General features: G+C 40.3%; 1 protein-coding gene across 6 annotated transcripts in view; it reads left to right on the top strand.

Annotated features, from left to right (window-relative positions):
- LPP (LIM domain containing preferred translocation partner in lipoma) overlaps positions 1–18224 on the top strand; it is a 709708-nt gene that overhangs the window by 675546 nt on the left and 15938 nt on the right. For all 6 annotated transcript variants that reach the window (XM_082624540.1, XM_082624542.1, XM_082624541.1 and 3 more), the window contains 2 exons: positions 11316–11494; positions 17337–17457. In XM_082624540.1, the coding sequence (XP_082480666.1) occupies positions 11316–11494; positions 17337–17457 (300 nt within the window). The remainder of the gene's footprint in view (positions 1–11315; positions 11495–17336; positions 17458–18224) is intronic.

Below are 18224 nucleotides of genomic sequence, written 5' to 3'. Positions count from 1 at the left end.
GACTGATCTCTAGAGAATCCAAGTTAGCTCATGGCCCTCTGGCTGTTCTCTTTGCCACTCCCAGGAGTCAAAGGCTTAAAGTTTTCTTTCTTTTGAAAGAGGATCAAGTTTGGTTCAAACAAGCTTTTCTGTCATCCCCAGAAGTACAAGGAGAGACCTTCTGTGACCCTAGTTGTTTGGCTCAGACCACTTACGGCTTGTTATAATTTAGGAAGTAATTGCAATTCATAAAGCCAGGTAGAAGATAAACATCTTGGCAGAGCTGAGTTTCAGGCAGTTCTGAAGGGAACCAACACGTGAGCAGAATGGTATTGGGAACATTTCTAGTCTCTGCTTGCAGTTCTTGATTCTAATGGATGATTCACAATAGATTTAATTCTGATCTGAAATGCACAGGCAGGCAGTCATTGCTATGTATACATGGGGCTGAAAACATCATCACTGAAACCCCAGTTTTAGATTTTGCCCCTGGATGGGTCAGTTACCCATGGTAGACAGATACAATAAGTAAAAAGAGTGTTGTCCTACCTACTATGTTGTATGATTAACTTCAGATCATTTATATTCTTAGCAAAGTTTGTAGCACTGATTTTTCTGAGAAACATACTGTTGCTGAGGTAGAACCAAAAAACCCAAGAATTGGAAGAGACCTTAGGTAGTTAAGTGTCATTTACTTTTTTCATTCAACAAATACTTATGAAGTGCCTGTTATATGTTAAGTACTGCTCCAAAGGCTGTGAATGCATTCGTGTCTCAGGCTGCTGGGGAGATAAGCACTAAGTATGTCAGCAACTAAATCCAGGAGGTGATATCAGATAGTAATAAGGACTGTGAAGAAAGGAACAGGGTCACGAGCTAGAGTCTGGCTCAGGAGAGGGGACTGCTTACATAGTGTGGTGATGGAAGGCCATCTGAGGATGGTGATGGAATTTCAGGTCTGTCTATGGGAATAAGTGCTATTGGATGACTCTTGGGAGTATTCATTCCCAATCATTCATTTACTGACTTAATAAAATATTTATTCTGTTCCTTCTACGTGCCAGTCATTTTTCAGTGAACTAGAGGTGAAGCAGTAGACAAGACAATGAGCCCTGCCCTATTGAAAGTTTTGTTCAGCCTCAAAGCAATCATGGAGTTTCGAGGGACCAAGAGGTCTATTAACTTAAGTCTCTTATTTTAGAGGTCAAGGAGTTTAGGCCCAGAGAAGCAAATGCTTTGCACATGCCTCCCTGCCAGTGGCTGGGCTTTGCAAGACTAGAGCACAGCCCTTGGCTTAGGGTCATTTCTCTTTGTCACTGTACCATGTGGGATTTCCATAAACATCTATTTCAACAATTCCAGTTTCAAATAGTGCTGGGCTTAGTATTGGACCCAGAGACAAGTCATTTTCCCCATCAGCACCTCCTGTCTACTCTAACTTGAAGAGAACATGATTGAGGGTGATTAAGATGGTGCCTCACAGGCACAGGTATCAGGGGTTTAGTTAGGGACCCTGCCAGGTGTATCTGCAGTAAACTACATGTTCCATGAGGCTTCTCTGTGTACATCCTAAGTGCCTGATATGTAATTGGTCCATCACTTATTAGGTGTTCCAGGTATGTAAAATTATAATAAGAAAAATATCTGTTGAAAACAAAACAACAAAAATGAAAGGAAAAAAACACACTGTATTTTCTCAAACTCAATATACATAGTATTGTGGATGTCTGTGTGTACAGATCATATTTTCTCCTCTCCAGTAATAAGAGTAATGCAAAGTAACCTCTCAGTTGATTAGTCAGAAACTGAAGAACTAATAATTAGGTTCTGTTCCCACGTGGAACAGTAATTTTACCCAGAGAAAAGAACTTTATGACAATATTTTTACATCTCTTTATGTTCTTAAAGAGTGCGTCTTACATTTCTCATCTCATTTAATTATCACAATTCTGGGAGGTAGACAGGACAGGATAATTATATCTCATTCTATGGATGAGAAAATTGACACTCAGATTATGGAATTTTGTTCAAGATGCCGTGATATTCTAGCTACTCTGCAAAGTGTCTGCCTCAGTGAAACGGGTCTGAATGTCTATTAATAACCTCTGTTTACAAGTTGCAAATAGCAGGCATTATAAGAGCTGGACCTAATACATCATGCCATGATGCTGAGTTTAGGATTAGCCCCTCTGAGTTACTGGCCAGAGAACCTCTATACTTAACAGTGTGAGACAGCCTTGTTTTGACAGTGACAAAAACCCAAGTAATGTAATATACTCCACCTAATGATTTTCCATTGGTCATGTAAATAATTATCAATAACTAATCAACAAGAGTTGTCATATTCTTATTGTTAACAAGGGCTGGAACACCAAAAAGAAGTTCTGGTACTCCAAAAAGGATTTAGTATGGGGTTTGGAAAGAGCACTACCTAGAAGCCAAGGTAATTGGTTAGAAACCTTGATTTCTATGTAGTGCTCAGCTCTTTCACTAGTTTACAACATTAGGCAATCAACTTCCCTGAATGCAGTGTCCTAGTATATAAGGCGAGAGAGTTGGGCAAGATGATTTTAATAATTTTTTTCAAGTTCAAGCAAACTGTGTATTTGTGAAAGGCTATAGCACAGCAGTTTGCTAAAGGTTAATATCTCCATTCAATGTAATTGCCATTAAAGGGAACCAGATAGCAAGAGATAGGAAAAATCTGTTAATTGGAGAACAGTGTGAAGTAGAAGAATGAACAACTTTGTCTTTGGACTTAAAAGACATAGCGTTTCAAATCCAACCACATTTATAGGCACATGGAATATAACAGGGATAAGAATTCTACCATTCTACTGACTGTTGTGGAGATCAAATGAGGTCCTGGTTGTGTACAGTTACTAAACTTTAAAAACTACCAAAGCAAAGTGTCAGTTTTTGTTTTGAGAGTATAAAATGATGTAAATTGCTTTTATGAAGAACTAAGATATTTAAGGGTTTGAGGTATAATAATTTTACATAAAAGGAAGAACACCTTTTCCACAAAATTCTCATGGAAGTAGGGGGGAAACCTCTTAGAAATCCAGAAGCCCATTTTATGTTATTATGTAATCCAGTTGTCCCAGAGTATCATGAACAGAATTCCTTCAATAATCCATTTCTTTAAGTAGAGATGTAAAATATAAGAGATTTGATAGTGAAACAAAAAAAATTGGAAATGTAGTGCTTACATATAATAATTTAATGATCAAGGAATGTCAAATTAATTCAATATATGTTCTACTCTCCTAGAATTTGTAAGAATTACACAAAACTAACATTTATTATACAGCCAGGCACTGTGTACTTGTTTTCATATATGTGATCTCATTTAGTCCTTACAACACTGCCGTGTAAATATTTTCATTCTCCTATACTAGATGAGGAAACAAAAGATCGAAGAGGTCAGGAAAATTGCCTAGATTTCAAACCCAGGTCTCTTAAATCTACCAGTAATTCTCTTACCTCACATAACACAGACTCTTCTCTGGTTCCTGAGTTAACAAGTCCCAACAGACTGTACCTTAATGATGTTGTAAAGGGAAATCTATGATCTGACTTAGCTTGGAAGGAAAGGAATTCTACTCTTTTTTTCCCCTCTCACAATAATCTCAGTGGAGTGCTGTGATCTTTTAATTTTGCTTCTGGCATAAAGGTCTGACACGCCCATCAAGTCCCAGCTCCCCCATCATTTTTCTCAAGGGTTAGGAGACGTTCAAGATAACTGTTTCTGTTTTGAACGAACTAGCATTCCACAAGGGCTACACATTTTAAGGTAAAATAGCACCTGTCTGGGCCTGAAGGTATAGACAAACTAAATGTCCTTTAATGGCGATTCTTTTTTTAATTCGCTAAAGCTCAGATTGTAAGCCCAACCTAAGTGCTTCAGAATAAACAGGAGGGCATTATTTACTTTGTGAAGAATGTGATTTGTGGCTCATGGCAAAATTGAATAAAATGATCTAATTGCTTTGATGTTTGTGTCCTTTCTGTGGGTTTTTTCCCTTGCAGTTTTAAGACACATTTCTTAATTTTAACTCCAGTTTATTTAGTTCAAATATAAACAGAAAATCTTATAAGAATTGTTTTCCCCAAATTCTATGTTAATAGTCACACATGTTTTGTTTGAGTTAGTTTAACACAAAGACACACATCTCTAGCAACGCTGAGTTCCCTTTTACCAATGCTGCCCAATACACTGATTTTGTTACAATATTCTTCCTGTGAAATGAATTTTGCCTCAGTGTAGGCATATCTGGGACTTATATAATGAAGACTTTTATTATAACACAACATTAATTCCAAAAAGTGTTATAATGTGGGGTTTTTTTTCAAGAGCCAACTCAAATCCCACTTAGAATAGATTCCCAGAATCGTACATCACCACCACATTGCCTGCTCCCTCACCATTTATAAGTAATTACTCTCTTCTTTGTGTTCCCATCACACATTACTCATTCCTCTATAACAGCAATTTGTTGTCCCCTTCGCCTCTAGTCAGTTATTTACAGAAGTGTCTACCTCTCCTACCATGGTGGGAACCTCTGAGGGCAGGCATGGTGTGCGTCTGTTCTCTCTTCAGCCGTACCTGCCAGGATGTTAAATGTTTTGTCCCACTCTTTAGGCTTCCTGCAATGTTAAATTATGTGGGGAGGCAGCTCTGCTCATCAGAAAATCATGTGAAAAGTTTTTTTAAAGGGTATTTATGAGAAAGCTGAGGTAACACAGGCATTGGATGCAAAGAGTTGTGCTCAAAAAGAGTAACAGAAGTGACAAAAATAAGAATGTTGAAGTCCTTTTACTGAATTTTCAGTTACATGTTTCATAGTTGTCATTTTGTGTGTGGCGGTAATGACATCAAAAGAAAAGACATCTGAGGTTTTGATGCCATTTGATAAATTGACTCAAAATTTTTCCTGTTTTGAAAAATCAGAATTCTCATCTACAGAGTAGGAATTTTTATTCTAATTGGAAAATCACAATCATAGGGATGGGGTATCACTAGGCTTACCATTGTTATTTTCAGTCTGTTTTGAAACACATATTAGATATAAATACAGTATAGATTTAGATTAAGATACAGATATAGGCAAAGGACATTTGGAAAGTGCACAAAAACTTTCAATAAGTAACGCCTGCCTCACTGGGAGGCAGAGCTGTTGGGCAGTTTTGTACTGCAGGCTTATTAGGAAAATTACCAAGATAAAATGATGTCTTCATTTGTGAGGGAAACCCAGAAGTACTGTCATTACCTGGGAAGCCTTGATTACCAGAATCAAGAATAAGTTTGTATTCCAGAATTAAAGTATGTAATACAATTATTTGAGTTTAAATAATGTCAGTGGCATTTCAATGGAGCTTGCTGAGTCATAGCCCTGTTCTCTTCTTACTGTACCGCGTTGCTATTCTGTTGGGAACACCTACACTTAGGCTGTGCTTCCCAACTTTTTTCACATCACGATTCATGTGGAAAGTGATGGCATTCATTCAGCACACTGGCGTGAGTAGATGAGGCTTCTCTTGGCCCAAGGTGACTGCTCAGGGACTATGGAATCTCTGGCCCCTTCTGACCCTCCCAAATATGGTACTCCTGGGGCCCATTTGAGGCGCACTGTGTCTTAGCCCGCCGGTTGAGAAGCTTTGCACTAGAGACTTGTTTTGCATGATTAAATAGAATAATTTTATTTTATGTCAAGTATCCAGAGTTTATTCATGATGAAACCAATATTTGTGGAGCATCAATTTTATGCAAGGATACTGTTGTAGATGCTAGGGATCCAACAATGAATTTTCTGTCTTAACCCATGGGAGCCAATAAAATTGACAGTAGACGAACTATCTTAAGATCTCAACATGTTTCCTCTCTTTATTTATATGCATGTAGCTTGCAGGTCGTCAGCCTTATATTTGTAATGTGGAGTATGTCTACTGAAATATGGACTAGGTATACTGTGGTATAGCAGTGGGGTTATCCACTGGATGGAGAATTAGACCTATACTCTAATTCCAAATCTTCCACTAGTAGTTTTCCCTCTCTGCACCTTAGTTTCTTGAATCTGGTAGTTGGACCAGACAGATGGGTTTTCAACTGTACTATATGGATTCCCCATAGGCTCCATCCTTTCCTGTTCTTCATCCAGAAGTGATTTTGGACTCTTTTGGATGTGCTTCTTTGATAAATTGTTTCCCTGAACAAAGGATTATGGAAGAGGGAGGCAAGTGAGGGAAGTTGAAAACTTCTGGACCAGAATAATCTCTAAAGACTTTTAAAAGTCTCATATTTTCTAACTCTCCTTTTTTTTTTCTTTTATTCTTAGCTCAACAAGACCAAAACTGTATGTAGAACATGAGATGTCACCCTTAATCTTTCCAAGAGTCTTTTCTGTTCCAGTATTGCTTTGGTACCTAAAAATAAATAAATAAAGACTGAACATAAGATCACATTTTAATTTTATGAAATGAAAATTTTAACATTTCTAAATGGCAGTACTTTATAGTCTTCCAAGTCTTCAAATATTTGGCTCTTGATTTAAAATCTTCAACAGTGAATACACATACACCTAAGTAATATATAAATTTTAGAAATATTATTTTCTCCATCATCTAACTAGTAGTCAATGCTTCTGTTACCTGTATGCTTCATTTAGATTCAGATGATTCTTCCAGCTCTTCTGACTGTGAATTAGAGAAGTTATTTATACAATATCCAAGGATAGAAAAGATACAACCAGATTGTATCTCTAATTTAAAAACAGTTGCATTTGGGAGTTTTGTGTACAAGATTTGTTGGTGATTTTATTTTTACTTTCACTTAAATTTTTGTCTTTAATCACAATTGTATTGCCATCATTTCAGAAAAGTTTATAAGCTGTGCCTTTTAGCAGTTAAATAATTTCTTGGTTTTTATGCTACTCTTAACATCTCTTGTTAACCACACTCTCAATGAAGTAACTGCTTAAAACATTTTCAAAAAATCTTTAAAAATCTTCAAACAGGGCCTAGGATTTTTAAAAAGCGTAAAATCTAGACTCTTCATTCAGCTTAATCTAGAAGGTGTTTCACACCTGGTTACTTGTTGCCTAATGTGTGTCATGGACCATGGAGGTCCTGGGCAAGGATGCTTACTGTTGTGGATGCTGTATTGCACTGCCCAGACGCCCTTCAGGACTGAGGCTCTCTCTCCCCCACTGGCTGGGATTGTTGGCTGCTGATGGTTCACAGCTGAGTCCCTCTCTTCTTCCTTGCAAGCAGCCCGTATCCATTGGCTGGCAGATGTAGGGATATAAAAGCCCTACCCACTAGCTTCAAGGAAAGACAATTCTGCAGAGCCATCCTAACTCCAGAGTTCTCTGTGAAACCATCAGAAGCCTTTGTTATAACTGAATCATAGTTCAATTCCTCCCTCTATCCAGATGCTTCCTGTTCTCACCCACAGGCATGAGCTCAAAGCCACTCTTCAATAACTTCTTTAGTGCAAAGCTCTGTTTCAGAATCTGATTCCTAGCAAATTCAACCTATGACTATAGCTCCATACGGGGAGAGCAGGGTGCCACTGTTTGGTCACGGAGGTTGACATAAACCTTTAAATCAAGGACATTATAATATTCGGTGTCATAGAAGCATCATACAATCCTATGGGAGTGGAAGAAGTGACTTATTTTGCTTGGAGTATAACAAAGGAAGAATTACGAAAGGTTTTGCAGAAGAGGTTAAGTTTGAGCTTAACTTTTAAGAATGAGTAGGTCTTCTCTAGACAAAGAAGGATGTGAGGTAGTCTGGGTTTGTAAAAGAACACAGCTTATTAAAGATGTGGCAGAGAGCTCAGTGTGGCAGCTGGAAGGTGGGCTCCACGGGTGGGGTCCCAGAAGAGATGGGTTCAGAGCCAGGCCGTGAAGCACTCTACTGATTTTGAAGGTTCTTATGCTGGAGTGTCCTCTTCCTTCCTAATTCCCGTCTGTCAAACTTGGCACCCCTGCTTCACATACAAGATGTAATCGGAGTAGATATACTTAGAGACACCCTGCTTCCACTTGTTTGCTTGAAGACTTGTTATTTCTTTTTCTATTTTCTTAAATACTATTTTATTTATTAACCGTTTCATTTTAACCTACTTTAGAAAAGCCTCATGTTTATATAAAGAGTGTATCTTTTAGTCTGGCTTTAAAATAACCTTCTATAAAAAGACACAAAGATCTTTCTCTATTGTGCTTAAAATTCTACCACTAGCAATTTCTGGAATTCCAAGTGGTAAGGTAAAGTAAAGTTTAGATAGTCCAGATTTCTAACACATGAACCCTCATTTCAAGCCTTAGGTGAAGAGTTGTCCAGTTGTTTTTAGTATATCTCTAGTAATGGAAACATTGACCTTTACCTGTTTCTGTTAATACTGATATATCACGGAGTAACAAAATTGCAGAGTTGGAATTAATCATTGTTTTACAGGTGAGAAAACCAAGGTCTAGAGAGAAGAAATCATTTACCTAAGGTCATACAGTAGATGTTGACAAATCCAGAGGGACAATTCATATTCTTCATCAAGCAACTTTGTCTCTCTATGGCTACATAATGAATTCATCAGATACCTATCTGAATTATTGGGAGGCAGGAAACTGGGGTACCAACCCATCCTCTGCCCCTAATCATCTCCATGACTCAGGTCCCAGCTGTATCAGTCTTCCAGTTCTGTTTTCTCACCTGGGAAATCAGAGGCCTGGACTAGAGGAACTCCCAGAGCCCTCCTCCCAGACATTTTAAGAGTCTTTATCCTTTCTTTAGGAGCAGATATGTCTAAGGGTCCTAGTGGGCCAGTTGAAGACTGAAAGGAGAAGTAAAGAGAACTGACTCAAGAAGATTCACATGTCCTCCTCAACCATTTGCTAGTCCAAGCTTCTAGTCAGATGCATTCTTGGAGCCTTTATTTTCTGATTTAGGGGCATTTTACAATAGTCTCACTTTAGGTATATTTTACACTATTCTTCCTTTGTAGCAGAAATGTTCAGATTACCTGTTCTTTAAACATGGACCATAAAGTCTTTCCTTAGAAACTGACTCTACCTTATATGCTGCTGCTGGTTTTGAGTAAATGGGCTTGAATCTTGCAGCCAAGCCTCAATGCAAACAAAAATATTTTCTGGTCAAGCATTTTCTCGTTTGTTCAACTCCATTACAGGGTTGGCTTTAAAAAAAAGAAGAAAAAAGTTAAAACCCACAGAAGAGCAAAACACAAACCCTGGGAAGACAGTTTCCAGCCACATTAGCTCAGATCACCAGGGTAGAAAAGAACCAGGGCCTTCATTGTCGAGACCATCGTCATCTCCAGACTCTCATCTTATGTTCTTCTGCTATTTTAATTTCACCACTTCAAAATGGGGAGAAAATAGGTTAATAGTTTCCATGAGTTTAGACTGTGACCAGAGGCATACTAAGCAATTTCAGAACCTCCAGCAACCGCAACTTGGAGGAGAGTACGGTGATGGATTTACTGTCCTCTGGATTCCAGAGTTAGGGGAATCAGGCCAGCACTGTGATGCCAAAGTGGGATGTAAACAATATTCCTTCCTTCATTCTTTTTGCACATATTCATCCTGAGTTTCTTTTTATTCCAGGTAGTATACTGGGTGAAGCATGGAACAGAGAAATACATTCTTAAGACATAGTCCCTGCCCTTAAAGAATTGCAGTATAGTAGAGGAAATAGATATATGTGCAAATAATTTCAATACAGTGAACACTGTAAGTGCTTTAAGCAACATGAATTAAGTGCTCAGGAAGGGGAGAGAAAGAAGCAATTTATTCCAACTGAAGGCATTGAGAAAGGCTTTACCGGGGAGATGCCTTCTGACACGTACCTTGAAAGGTCAAAATAGCAAATTGTGATTCCTTCTAGGCATTAGCCAATGCACAGAAATATGGAAGTTTCTCATAGGTTTGAACAAACGTGAGCAGTCTGAGACATCAGGGGAATCTGAGCCTAAAAAGGGAGTTTGCATGTCAGGTAAAGAATGAGCTGTTTTCACATTGTGGAGCCATCTAAGTTTGTCTAGCAAGAAAGCTGCTTGGTCACATCTGTGTTTTAGAAAGGAAACTGGAAGTCACTGTGAGGATGGGCAAGTGTTACAGGAAGAGAGATGGAAACAAGAAGCCAGTCAGGAACTGTTGCTGTAGTTGTCATCATCGCACTAGTTATCTACCTATAGGCTCGCCTTGCCTCATGCCCATTTAAAGGTTCTAGTGGTAAGAGGGAAATTATTCCTTGATTTCCACATCCCTTCGAGTTCTGCATGTTTCTAATCAGATCCCCATCCCAGGTTTATTCTAAATCGTAAACTCATTGAGTCAATCCAGACTTCTCAGTTGGAATATAACATATTACATGTGAAACCTGGCTGTTGGTAAGAGAGCATGGTATTCTAGGCAAAGATGGAAAGTTAACAGCTAATTGTATCAATCTTTGTGAGTCCTGACTCAATAAATGGTATCCCTTTTAAAGGGGGGGGGATTTATTTTTAAAGCTGAGCATATTTTTAAAGCCAAATAAATTGACTTTCTTAATTCATTTCGCAAAACTGGAACCCCTCTAGGTTCAACATTTCCATCAAGAGTTCACAACACTAAGCGTGGAGATGGTGTTTGAATCAAGGCTTTAAATGATCAAAAGCCTCATTGATTATGCTGAGCTCTGATTGGGTTTTGCAACCAGCATGCTCTCTACGAGTCTGGGTCGTCAGAAAGACCACTCTAAAATGTTAAGGTCCTTGGTGACCCCACGAGGATTTTGATGACTAATCAAGTTTTAGAAGTAATAGAGAAGTATTCTTCCAGTGGAGAACCCGGATTGTGTAGTTCAGGAGTCAAGAAACTATCGCCATGGCCAAATCCAGCCTGCTTTTGTAAATAAAGTTTTATTGAAACACAGTCATGCCCATTTACTTACACACTGTCTATGGCTGCCTTCCTGCTACTACAGCAAAATTGAGTTGCTCTAACAAAGCTAGAAGTATTTACTACATGGGCCTTTACAGAAAAGTTTGCTATTACCCCTGCTGTATTGGAAAGGAACACGAGTAGAAGTCAGACAACATGAGTTCTAAATCCTAGATTTGCCACCCAGAACCTGCATGACCTTAGAAAAGCCACTTGATCCATCTGTGTTTCATTCTCTCTGTAATAAAGATATATACTCTGCCTTCCTCCAATACTGTGATAAGCACATGAGCCCCTGTGTTCTGTAACAGTGCTTGTCATGCTGTAAGTTACTACATAAATGGAGCTCTTCACGTCTTAGCCTAACGTTGGCATTTTTCTTTTCCTCCTCAGAATACCCTGGAGCAGTGCAGCGTGTGCTCCAAGCCCATCATGGAGCGGATTCTCCGAGCCACTGGGAAGGCCTATCATCCTCACTGCTTTACCTGCGTGATGTGCCACCGCAGCCTGGATGGGATCCCGTTCACTGTGGACGCTGGCGGCCTCATCCACTGCATCGAAGACTTCCACAAGTAGGCAACCTACTCTCCCTCCTGCAGCCTAATTGTCCTCTTGGGGTCTATTCTTACTGCCTGTATCTGGGCTTCACACTCTTCTCTCTCCGAGCTATAGGATCTCCGGATTTGGTGGGACATTAAAAAGAGGTTATTTATCCCCTCCTCCAATGCAGGAATTGATATTAGGTGCTCCATGTAGTCCTCCAGCCTGGCCTCTGCTTCAAGACTTCCCTGGGGCTTATCCATCACATCTTTGTATAGCTCTAATTATGAGGAAGTTGACTTAGCCACAGAACATGTGTACTGGAAAGAGGCAGGATCCTGGGGTAGCTCTCCCTGGCCTAAACATGAACAAGATATGTGACTGGAAAAATTGCCCAATTTCTCTGAGCTCTTCAGTTTGGTCATTAGACCAGACCCTGTCTTAAAGCTTCCCATCTTTGACAGCCTAGGGTTCTCTCTAGAGCTGACCTCTACATCTTGGCCACTCTGCATATAGAAGGTTATGGGAGGGACTGGCACAGAGAACAGTTCAACCCCTCTTGCTAATGCAGCCTCTCACATATTTGGAGGCTATTTTATGCCATTATCAGCATATTCACACCCTCTGCTAAGCTCTTCCCCCACCCAGGTCTTCTCTTCCTCAGGATATTTTCTAATCTTTCGATGATGATTAAAAAGTGGAATCTTAAGGTCAAGACCACTTAACTGATGGGCCTGGAAAATTATGTCACCACTTCCTCACTTCTCTAATTTGTAGATCCCTCTTTATTATGGCTGGAGTTTTCATGAAAATTGTATAGCTTTGCATTTTGCTTATTCTTATTTGGCCAGTTTGTTGGTTGGTTAATTGGTTGATCACATTTGTTGCATATTTCTAGGAACCATATGACAGCTATAGATGTGGTTTGTAAATGGCAGACACGGAGGTTTCTGGCTCGTGTTTCCTTCGCAGTGGCTTTAAGAACAGTCTGAGGATCTCAGAGAGATGAAGCTCATATGGCTCACCAGTTTGGGTATCTGTTCTATGGCCTCCAGATGTGCAGTCTTGTGGGTTAATTTTCACCGCTCTGTTGATTGTCAACAACTGGGAGGTACTTGCCACAAATAGTTTGGGGACCTGAGACTCATATTTTAAAAAAAGAATTTCCTGACCACTTTTCAAGTAGCAGGGAAAGTGAAAACCTCACCAAAAGATGTGAGGCTGAATAAATTAAAAACAAAAAACAAAAAAAAAAAACCCAGAGGCAGGAATTCTCGACCTGAATTATACAAGAAAGGGCTCACTTTGAAAGGGCAGTCGCAGCATAAATTGTACTTCACGTTATTGATATTTTTAGCTTCTAATTACACATGAAAAAAAAAAAACCTGCATCTATTTAAGGGAAGTGAAAAGATACCATTGGGGAGGGTATTTCTGTCACTGTTTCTCTCCTTTCTTAGACTTACCCAAATCCAAGAAAGACTGATAGATATAATCAGAGCACACATGTTTCTGTTGCTGAAAAAGACTGATATGTTACACCCCTCAATTAAAACAGGAAATCAATTCTGACAAATGTAAGTTTATATCTGTGCCATTTATCTTTCATTTCTAGGAGTGGGGAGCATAATTAGAGACTTGTGACTGGTGACATGTGTGTGGGTCTGAACACTCCAGGAAGGCAGACTTGAGCAGCTGAAAGGGAAAAAGAATCTGAAACCCCCAATGCTCTCCATCACCGCTAATTCAGTGGCCAGTTAAAATACAAATTATTAAAAATAATGTTGTCTGCCTGATTGGCAGGTATGCAGGGGGAGAAGCTTTTTGATCTTTTCCCCATTTCCCAAGGAAGAATAAAAGATACATTTTACAGAACTCCGTTTCTGAGTCTTGAAAGGACTGGAATAAAAAGCAGCTACAAGTCCAACCCATTAGCCATGTCTTAGCCATGGACATTGCATGGCTAAGAAGAGTGGACTGCAGAGAGGGGAATGTAGCTGCCTTCTGCAGATTCTTGGTCATTCTGAACAGATCTCCCATTTGTGAGCATTTGGGAGATGTATTTCAATTCTGTTCAACCACATCTATGAAGAGCCCTCTATGAGCCAATTACCGTGCTTAGTGCTAAAGGAGAGAAATTGCATAGGTAGAAATACGTAGAGAGAAGCCCCTGTCTGCAAGGAGCTTGCCAGGAGGAAGGGACAGAATAAGTGCAGATTCTGTGTTATACCAGGCAGAAAAGACTGTAAAGGTGACGACGTGAGGCACAGGCAAGGGCTTGAGCTGTCAGAGCCAGAAGATATTACTCAGCCCTGGGATCTGAGTAGGCTTCTGGAAGCAGAGTGTTTTAAATGGGAAATGGAATTCTTGGCAGAAGGGACAACTCAGGCAATAACAAAGGGCCCAGAGTGAAGAAAGGCTCTCTGCTTTCAAGAAAGATCCGCTTGGCTGAAACTAGAACAGCCTGCGAATAGAAGCTATGGTGAGATGCAGGAGGCCCAAGAGAAGGGATTTATCTCTCCTGCTTAGAAACCCGTCCTTTAAACTGGTGCTTCCCAAACTTCAGTGGGCTTACAAGTCACCTAGCGGTCTTGTTAGACTGCAGATTTTAGTTCAGGAGGTCTGGGGTGGGAGTGCCTAAGATTCTGCCTTTCTGACAAGGTCCCAGGTGGTCTTGGACTGCACTCTGAGTAACAAGCTTCTGAAATGCTATTTTTAAAGCCTTGCTTATGGGCCATCCCCTCCATAACTGCCATCAGCTAGGGTTGGCCCAAATCCTCGATCCTATTAGGCAGAAACTCTTTCCCATATGTCATTTCAGATGACTGCTCAAACTGGTTCCCTGGCAGACTGTCTGTATCGCACCCTCACCCCCAAAACACACACACACACACACACACACACACACACACACACATACACAGACTTACTTTCCCATTTCACCTAAATGGTCATCTTTCAAGGCCCAACTCAATTATCATCTGCTCTAATAATCCTCCTCTGATCTCAAACACTCCCTAAACCCATGTTTGAATTTATATCTCCTTCTCTATGTTTTATAGTTTTGTAAATTCACTATAGATAGCACTTTACATAGCCTGATTAGTAATAAAGAATGCACAGACACACACACACAGGCACACACGCTATTTTACAGTAACCCCCTTAAATCATTTTTGCAATATGGTAGGATATGTATATATGTTAATAGAACAAATGCAGAAATACGTAGAACTCCCTCACCAGTGTGATTGCTGGAGTTTGAGTTTATTTCTGTATTCCCAGCGCCAGGACAGTGAGCTCAGAAAAGCAGATTTATTTAACTGACCCTTTCACTGTGTTGAGTCTTTATTCCACTATCTGTGCTTTCTTATCAGGGATGTTACATGCATCCATTTATTTGTTTACTCAGCATCCATTTGTGGATTGCCAGAAATGTGCCAGGACCCCATGATTAAGATCATCCCTCTCTGAGCTTTGGCTCCCATGGCTGTAAAGCAGAAATGATAAAAGTATTTCTTAATAATGTTTGCTATCAGTAAAAAATAAGGCTAAGTGTATAGAGTGCTTAACAAGGCTTGGCACAATAATAAGCACACAGTTTTAACCATCAGAAGTGTTTTTATCAAATTAATTTTATTACTATTGTCTGCTTAGTGAGCTGAGCCTTGAAATAGACCACCTGGGATTTTTAACAATCCTCAAAATGCCGGCCAAGGAACACAGTGGGGACGGTGGAAACCACTTCCTGTCTCTTCACTTTGCCTTTTCCCATCATAGAAATGAGGCCAATTGGTAAGAAGAAATCATTACTCAGCAAGAATACAGTCTGTGCCTTTCCAAAGAGGAACCTCGAGATTGAACATAAAGGCCTAAGCAACATCTTTTTATGCGAAATGTGGCAAATACTTCATTCCATTAGATATTGCCTGACTTTCTACCTTCTGCACCAGTCACACTAGTTATTTCTAGAAACTCAGAAATAGAGCAAATCCTGTCCTTTGGAAGCTCACAGTTTTGAGGTCTCCAAAGATACGCAGATAATTACTGCTAAAATAGGCAATTTCAGTGAAAAATATTTTATCCTCAAGGAGTTAGTAATCCTACTTGGGGACATTGGGGAAGACTCACAGATAAAGTGATAGGCAAGGCACACTTCTGACCTCACAGAGTTTACAGTCCCAGTGGGTTTGGGGAAGGAAATTTTGCAGCTGATTCCAGAAGGCTGCTTATTTCACTACTGATGACCCAGATTCAAAAATAATCAAGTAGTCCAAAGCAATTTTTTTTGCCACTGAGTATGAACTTCTTGCATAAAATACCAATTATAACAACTCTGATTACTGCCGCAATTGTACCATGATCCTTTAAATTTTTCTTTCATAGCAATCAATTGATCTGCTGCTTAATTCATATTTATTTAGATTGCAGCCATACAGATGCCTTTTGGGTGCTGCCAGGAAAATTAATATGTACATTTAGAGTATAATGTATGTAAAGATGCTTTGACAACCATAAAGTGCTCTGCAAAGAGTTAGATTACTATCATTATTTCTTTTTAAGTCTCTCTACAAATAGATAAATTTTAACGTCATTAATCTTAAAACCATTACTGAGCTGCTCAGTCAAACTGAGCTGCTCAGTCTTTCTTTTTTAATCTTTTCAGTTCTTATCCATGTCCGTTTCAAATCACGTCTCATTTCACACCTTCATAAATACCACACCTAATTTCCAGAAGATACAGATGGGTGCACAGCCTATATTTGCAGCCTATTAATCTGTTATGAGAAAAAAAAATGTTATGGCCATTGGTCATATTAAGGAATATTAAGAGATTAGGAAATATTAAAATTCCTCACCGGGCTTCCCTGGTGGCGCAGTGGTTGAGAGTCCGCCTGCCGATGCAGGGGACACGGGTTCGTGCCCCGATCCCGGAAGATCCCACATGCCGCGGAGCGGCTGGGCCCGCGAGCCATGGCCGCGGAGCCCGTGTGTCCGGAGCCTGTGCTCCGCAACGGGAGAGGCCACAGCAGTGAGAGGCCCGCGTACAGCAAAAAAAAAAAAAAAAAAAAAAAAAAAAAAAAAAATTCCTCACCAAGAGTTAACCTCAAAAACGTATGTATATGTGTGTGTATGTATATGTGTGTGTGTGTGTGTGTGTGTGTGTGTTGGGTGGTGTATTCATATACACATACCCTTTGGAAGTTCTAAAATCCTTTGAAGAATAGAGAACTGGACAGCTTTATAATTTTTTTCTTTTTAAACAAAAGTTTAACACAACCAAGATATAAGAAGTGCAGATTTGGCCATAGGAAGTTTGGAATAAAGAGTATTTAAACTCGCTAACCTCTGCTGCTTTGAAAAGATACGTATTTGAGGTTTCTTGTGTTCATTCCTAGAATTCAAGACACATTTCAAAGAAGAGGCTTAATAATTGGGAATGAGACAGAGTTACCGATACTTGGGATACTTGGGTAGGGCCTGGGGAGCACATACAAAAGTCTAGAAGCAGAAGTCAGAAACAAGTAGGGGCCTCCTTGCCTCTCTGGCTGACCTGCCCAAGCCCAGGGTTTGTGTTTGCGATCACAGGTGAATCCCACGCCACGGTAGCTCTTCATGCAGAAGCAGTTCACACACTCACTCCCCTACCTCACCAAATATCATGGTACTTATCATCTAGAAGGACCTCAACAGTCACCAAGTGTGAGTCTCTTATTTTAAGCTGAGGAAGCCGACTCAAGGAAAGTGACTTGCTCAAGGTCACACAAGACAGCAGACCAGGTGTCCTGGCTCTTTTCTTTTCACCTCCAAGTCTCATCTTTTTTGCCAGTGTCTATGCTCAGTATCTAACCAGAACTATCTCTCCATTTTCAGGAAGTTTGCCCCCCGCTGTTCTGTGTGCAAGGAGCCTATCATGCCAGCCCCCGGCCAGGAAGAGACTGTCCGGATTGTGGCTCTGGATCGCGATTTCCATGTTCACTGCTACCGGTGTGAGGTCTGTGGTCAGTGCCCCCTCACCCTGCCAGGCCCACTAGAGCCGAATTTTCATAAATATAGCAATTATTAAATCTGGGGGAGCCCCTAGTGTCTGTGTTCACGGGACTCGTGTTTTACAAGAGGCCTGTAATCCAGGCTTGAAGTAACAAGGGAAGCCTCTTGCCCGAGGGCCATGTCTTCATTTATACAGCAAAGGGCAGCAAGTCTTTCTCCTCTAATCTGGGTATGAAAAGGTATAAAAACATTCAGAGAATGATTTTAAAACATTTTCTTATCCTCGTCCTATGACTTACCCAGATCCCCTCTTTTTTTATTTTATTTATTTATTTTTTTTTATTTTTTCCGGTACGTGGGCCTCTCACTGTTGTGGGCTCTCCCGTTGTGGAGCACAGGCTCCGGACGCGCAGGCTCAGTGGCCATGGCTCACGGGCCCAGCTGTTCCGCGGCATGTGGGATCTTCCTGGACTGGAACACGAGCCCGTGTCCCCTGCATCAGCAGGCGGACTCTCAACCACTGTGCCACCAGGGAAGCCCAGAGCCCCTCTTTGAAAGCACTTTTCTTGTTTTCTACCAGCTCTTCTGAGTGCAGCAGTTAGCATTAGCTGTCTGCGAGAGATAGTATGAACTTCTTTATTACCACATCCTCATGAGATTGTCTCTTCTAGTCCCAAGAGGAGATTTTCCCAAGACGCAGGCTGGTGGGGTTGGCAGTGTGGCCCCTGCTCTCCAGGACTGCAGTCATTCCATTCACCGCCTGAGCTGTAA

The sequence above is a fragment of the Mesoplodon mirus genome, assembly GCF_964341445.2.
Source record: "Mesoplodon mirus genome assembly, chromosome: 6".
Lineage (NCBI taxonomy): Eukaryota > Metazoa > Chordata > Mammalia > Artiodactyla > Ziphiidae > Mesoplodon > Mesoplodon mirus.
The sequence above is the reverse complement of the archived record's forward strand: the minus strand, read 5'-3'. Positions and strand labels throughout refer to the sequence as shown.